The following is a 6,575-nucleotide window of genomic DNA, read 5'->3' as shown; positions in this document are numbered from 1 at the left end:
TCATGACAAGGTGACTGTAATCGGGGCTTTGTTCTTTTTTATGAGGATGTAATAGTGATTAAATGTAGACAGAAATGAATATTTATGTCAGTAAATGACAGTTTTTTAGGCGTGCGCACATCATGTTATTTTTTTTTTATTCATTTTATCATATTTTTCATTCTTTTTTATCAAGGATATCTCCAAATTGCACGCTTGTCTCGTTCTCTCATATGCCAAGTTGAGATTGAACCCATTTCGTAATTTGCGCTTAACTTATGAAGTTACATTTAAATAAATTCTTCGTGATGCATGTTTTTAAATTGTATTTAAATTTACTTACATGTTTAACAGTATTTCAAATGAGCTCAGTGAGCTAAGTCTGTATTAAAATGAACGATTATTTTTTCCGTAAAATTAAAGGTATAGGATGGTAATTAAGAGTGATAGGGAATGAAACTTCCGTGTAATTAGGTTCCATATTTTTGCTTTTTCATTTCATTCTAATTTTCAGTGTTAATCAATTTTTCCTCAATATTATGTTTGAACCAAAGACCTGTGTTTTCATAAAGTGAACCAAATCACAAAGTTCTCCACGTTTTAAGAGTTTTTTTACACAAGTATTGCTCAACAATTCGCTTATTTGATTCTATTTTATTAATGAAAAATGGTCCCCGAGTATAAGAAAATATGTGAACTCGTATGGTTTAATATACCCATGTAAAAAATAAAATATATCCCATGTTTGCCTTATGTTTCGAAAATGGGTTTGATTCTCCGACATACAACTGGCGTTCTGAAAGTTATTCATGTTAGCTCGAAATGCCTGAATCCAAAAATGATCGAAGTCGCGAGCCAGTTTTCAGAAGACGGAATAGCAGAAAAATCAACAAGATTTTTTACATTTTTCCTGGAGCGATCGTCCGGAAGTTAGAGTTTGAAATTTATGTGATTGCGCTGTAAAATTATTTGGAAGCTACAGCGTCTTCTCATCCCCATGCAAAAAAAAAACAAATTCAGCCTTGACGGTAGAAATATCATTGCCGAAAAAACAGCTGTTACTTCCATGAATTTTTATTAAATGTATATATATCAAATGCATAAATAAAACTTTTTTCAAAAAATTTTACGGCTGATAGAATCAGACGTTCAAAGAATTATTCTCAAATTAAGTCAGAAGTATATACCACCAAAGGAAATGTTCTGTTTGAATAATCTGATATAAACAAATCGATCACCGACATTTGTTTTTTTAAGTCGGATGCTCGATTAACAAAACACTACACATGCCAAAGCAGCTCTCAGGCCGCTAGACCGAGATCTTGTCACACACACACCGTCTATTATTTCACTTGAACTTGAAGCGCTGGAAAATATTTCCTGTTTTATTTCAATTCTCGGAGGTGCTAAAGTTTCTAATTCAGTTAGTGAAGTGCCTCATCGCCTCTTATTTCACTCCCTCCCCAGGTGCTTGAAGCACTGCAGAATTCACAAGTTTTACTTCATTTCTTTGAGTCATTAAAGTTTATAATTTTATTACTCAAACGCTTTATATATCCGATTGCATCCCATTAGTAAGCTGGTACATTTTCTCACCGGAGATTTACTGATAGCATCTGATTTATTCTTCGGAGACAATTATATTATTTTCACATTATATTATTATTATATCAATATTTTTAAACTATTGCTATTATATTATTGGTGTCATATTATTGCTATTGTAGTTATTATTTTCGCCCAATATTATCCAAGCAACAACGAGGCACATACTTCATATTTTTTAGAGAACTGTGCGTTGTGAAAAAAATTGATTGGACGGTCCATATGCATAATTCCGTTTCATTCAAGTTTTCCTAACTTCTAGTTATAATTTGATATTTTTTTTAACATTATCCCATTTTTCCAGCATTTTGATTTATTTTCGTCTCATCCGTGTTCCGAGTGGCTCAATATTAATTTTTTATTTTTTCTAAAATTTCTTCAAATTTGTTGGAATTACAACTATATGCCGAAAATTGGATAAATAGGAAGACAAATTTACAAGCAATTCTGATCATGTACATTAATTTTAAACCTCTCAGAAAATCTGCACCATTTTCTTATGACTATTATATGATCGTTATAATCTACATTTCCGATAATTTTTTTTTCTGTATGACTTTCTGCCGAATTATGGAATTGATGTTCACTATTAACTATTTTTCTTCCCTAGTCCATACCTTTGTCATTTTAAGAATGAAATAATTAAAGTCAAAACATCAGATCTGCATGATATGATACAACGAATATTCAATTTTTGGCGTTGAAGACGCATTGTTTTTTGCCATTACTGTACTCATAATCTTTCACAATGTCAATTAAAGTTAAAGATGTATTAAGCGGAAAACTGTTTCCCCCAAAGTTTCTACTAGTTAATTTCTTACGGGCGTTTCTTCCACCATAAGTTAAAATTAACAGGATAATGATGAAAATAAAAGTTATTTAACATTTTTTTCTTGAAATTTAGACTTAAGAATTAACCGATCATATTGGTACAGCGATATATTTCTGGTGTTATGAAGCTCTTCCGCTACTGCAAAATGGAAATAGTGACAAATAATTTAACGAGATCGGAGTACACTTGCTACGAATCTTTGTTTACGATAAATTATTTTTTGGAATTATATTACGCTAATTATTATTATATTTTCCTGATCTTGTTTCCGGGCTTCGTATTCGTAATTTGCTCTAATTCTTCTCACTCCTCAACACATTTTTCTTGAATGCAGCGCATGAAGGGCACAATCTGTACATGAACAACGAATGTATGAGTGTGCATTATTTTACATTCGCTTGTATCACTCAACAATAAAAATTAGTAATCGACTTGATATTCGCAATATTATTGTTGAAAATTTATATATTTCAGTTACAAAACCTTTTACCGTATAAGTCATTACTGATGAAAATTGTGGTTGAAAAGAATGATGATAATTAGTTGTAAAAATTAGTGAACAAAATGAACTGTAAAAACGAGTGATGAAAATGGGTTGAGGAAAGGGAGTCCTGAAAGTGTGTTATGGAAATGAGATGAAACGATCAAATTCAGGAAACTTTGTGAATAGAAACTATGTTTTAGGACAACCGGGCGGTAAATCACATTTCATTTTTGTATTGGCTTTAAAAAGTGGAGTTTAATTGCAGATAGAACATAATTATCACTGACCAGTTTGCCCTGCAGAAGGGTAGGTTCACAGACGCTGAGGGCGGCGACGACGGAGCTCTCCATGCGGGTTCCCTGCACGCCCAGCCTCACGCTCTCCATGAAGTAGTCCACCATCAGACCCGTGCTGATGATCTGAAATATTAAAATACTCGTAATAAAATATAATTATTTCAGATCATCATCAGGCGTAATTAAAATACTCGTTATTCGTAATTAAATTGAATTATTTTAATTTTATTGCGAGTATTTCAATTGAATTGTTTTCATTATTTTACGTCATAGACGGATTAATTGCGACAAAAATTCTTTTTATATATTCAACTATTCATCATAAAACTGCAGATGATTTTAGTTTATTATTATTCGTCATAAACGGATTAATTGAGGCATTAATTTTTATTATTTAACTATTCGTAATGAAAATAAATGATTTTATTTTATTGATACACTTCAAAGACGGACTAATTGAAGCATTGATTTTTTCCTCTCCCGTAAAATTGTTGATTTACACGTTGGTGATTTTCAAATTGCTCACACGTTTCCCGTAGATTTTCTCTTGTACTTTGAGGGTTATTTTCACTCAAGTACTCCCAATTGCTGATGAAGTTGTGCAATAAATCAGCAACTGCGACTACATATTATGTTACTGACTAAAATGGGTTATTTTAACTCACCAGGTGAGATTTGGCGGCAAAACATGTCAGTAAGATTTCGGCGTACCTATCTTCTTCAGGACCTGAAACATGTTAGAATTGAACTCATTAGGCAATCGAGAAATTAAATTTAACAGATGCATTACATTTAATTTTCATTTTGATCCAGAGATACTGGACGTTGTTATAACCATAAATGTTCATATAATTCAAACAAACTCATTCGCAAAGCCTTCATTCTGTATTAACGCGGATGATTCGTCATGGAAAAAGATGCCATACATAAACAAAATGTTGAGCGTGACTTTAAAAATAGATTAAGATGAACTTACTATGATTGGTTAAAACTAGATACTGACTTTAGCAGTAATTAAGGCTAAGAACCTGTATATTAAAAATTAAAAAAAAATCCGAGAAGTCATCCCTCTGAAATGGCAGACGCACCAGGATGCAGGCTGAGCATGACAGCTAATAAAAAACCGTAAACTTTAATATTGACCAGAGCTATAAACCTCCAATAAGAAATATTTTTTGAAAATTCAAAAATCAGTCAAATCATCCTAGTGAATTGGTAGACTCGCCATCATACGAACTGAGCACAGAAGCGTGGTATATTACCATAAATAAATAACAGTAAATTGTACTATTAACCAAAGCTATAAACCTCTTATAAGAAAGTGGTGATCTTTTTTTCCAACCTTTAAATGAAAAAGTAGTAAAGTCATTCTAAAGAAGTGGTAGACGTACCAGCATAGGAACTGAGCGCGCAAGCGTGGTATCAACATCAATAAATAACAGTAAACTTGACTATTAACCAAGCTATAAACCTCTTATAAGAAATTTGAGATCTTTTTTTCGAAATTCAAATAACAAATTAGTCAAGTCATCCTAAAGAAGTGGCAGACGTACCGTCATAGGAACTGAGCGCGGCCGCCACCTTCGGCCTTTTCATGCAGCTTGCGGCCATGGACGCGGCGATCTCCTTGTTGAACTCGGGGTCCGGGACGAAGTGCTTACACGACTCGGTGGGGTAACTGAAAAAAAACTCGTTTATGTTTCAAATTACGCACAAAACCGTCCTGTACTATTAGAAAATATGTAGAAATTAGTGAGATTTTGCATATTGCTCAGCTTTCTGAAGAAAAACACATTAGGATTCTGTTTTTATCCCACGTGAATGAACAAACTTTGTTTAAAACAAAGATGGCCGTTAAAAATTTTCTATATTCTTTATCCATAAACTTCAATCCGATAACTGAAATATGACCAATTTTAAAAACTGACATACATATTATTATTGGAATACTTTAATAAATATTTCTTATTATTTTACACACCATTGGATATCAAATTGGATATACTCACGGTGTAACGCGGAACTTTCCATGCACCATCACCACAAGCGTGGCGGCGACCAATAAGACTGTTCTCAGCAACATGGTGGAGTGTCTGTTGATCAAAATAACTGTTAAATATGCTAAAAATAGAACTTGTTGTTAGGGAAAGTCTTCATCAGTGCTAGAAAGAGAAGTGTTCATCAGTGCTAGAAATAATTGCAAGACACTAAAAACCATAAGCTGAAAACACTCACTTAAATATTGTACAAGAAATATAAGTAAACATCGAGTTTTACTATAATTCGTATAAAAACATTAAATAGAGAACAACCTAGTATATTACACCCAAAAAACCTATTGCAGAAATACTCATTTATACGACTCTATAAAAATCTTAAATATAGAACAATCTGGTACATTACATCGAAAAAAACATACAGCGTAAAACATACATTTTTACGACTATATAAAACCTATAACTAGAGAACAAACCTGGTATATAACACAAAAAACACAACAGAGAACTCTCAACAATATGACTCCAGTTCTTATAACCGTTCGTTACAATGTCAGCGTCAGGCAACCGGATTACTTTTATGCACACTAAGAAGTAGACCAGCAGCAAGTGTGGCAGAATTCTGGACGTTAGCGCGACAAAGACTTTCTTTGTGCGCTGGAAATATCCATTGTGCTGTCATTCCTTGTCTACTTTCACTTTTTCGTATTGAGGTCAGGGTGTATATGTGGATATTATTGATTATTTTTTTTAAATCGATGATGGCGCATTTACTTAACAGTAAAATAAATTTTTTGGTGAAAAATATTTATACCGAAACATAATTTAATCAGTTGAACTTGATAAAAAAAGGAAAGCTAACTAACCGGTCCAGTAATAACAAATAATGTCCCATCAAATATTAATCTCGATTGTTTTCATCTTTTTTAAATGAGGTGATGGGTTCAATTTACTCGCTTCAAATTCATCATCCAAAAATGTGTAACATTGGTTCTCTATGAAAAACATGGATCAGGAAATTTTCAGTGCACTGCCAATAACTTTCAACAATTTTTTAACCTGGAGAATTGTCGAGAAACCATGCAAAAATACTAATAATAATATATTGAATATGACATAAAAATTTGCTCAGTTTTCCAAAAACACAACGTTACTTCGAATTTTATTTTTAATTTCACACAGCTACATGTCAGAGAGCCTTAATGTTTGCTGTAATGAACCTCAAATTCGCCACGGCAGTTGAATGGATTTCTTTAAATTCGAAAATAGCCAATCTTTGCTAGCATTTTCATACGGATATTTAATAAGAAAACAAACTCACTTAAAGTAGAAATGCATAATCGCTAGTATTCATGTATACTAGACCGAATTCATATCATATT

At 32.6% G+C, this 6,575-nt stretch overlaps 1 protein-coding gene across 1 annotated transcript; it reads right to left on the bottom strand.

Annotated features, from left to right (window-relative positions):
- Positions 1 to 2,458: 2,458 nt before the first annotated feature.
- On the bottom strand, positions 2,459 to 5,814 carry LOC108679830. Its single transcript, XM_018168558.2, has 6 exons — positions 5,670 to 5,814; positions 5,206 to 5,289; positions 4,750 to 4,874; positions 3,862 to 3,923; positions 3,188 to 3,319; positions 2,459 to 2,767 (listed from the first exon to the last, which is right to left on the bottom strand). Exons 2-6 carry the CDS (start codon positions 5,277 to 5,279, stop codon positions 2,720 to 2,722), a joined length of 441 nt encoding a protein of 146 aa, XP_018024047.1. The 5' UTR covers positions 5,280 to 5,289; positions 5,670 to 5,814; the 3' UTR covers positions 2,459 to 2,719.
- Between the last annotated feature and the right edge of the window lie 761 nt (positions 5,815 to 6,575).

Source organism: Hyalella azteca, unplaced genomic scaffold (genome assembly GCF_000764305.2).
Source record: "Hyalella azteca isolate HAZT.00-mixed unplaced genomic scaffold, Hazt_2.0.2 contig10118, whole genome shotgun sequence".
NCBI classification, from domain to species: Eukaryota; Metazoa; Arthropoda; class Malacostraca; order Amphipoda; family Hyalellidae; genus Hyalella; species Hyalella azteca.
The sequence above is the reverse complement of the archived record's forward strand: the minus strand, read 5'-3'. Positions and strand labels throughout refer to the sequence as shown.

Coding starts and splice junctions, on each gene's coding strand:
- LOC108679830 (XM_018168558.2), bottom strand. CDS start 5,279: ATGTTGCTGAGAACAGTCTTATTGGTCGCCGCCACGCTTGTGGTGATG. Junction 4,875..5,205: donor GGAAAGTTCCGCGTTACACC/GTGAGTATATCC, acceptor GTTTTTTTTCAG/TTACCCCACCGAGTCGTGTA. Junction 2,768..3,187: donor CCCTTCTGCAGGGCAAACTG/GTCAGTGATAAT, acceptor GTTCATGTACAG/ATTGTGCCCTTCATGCGCTG.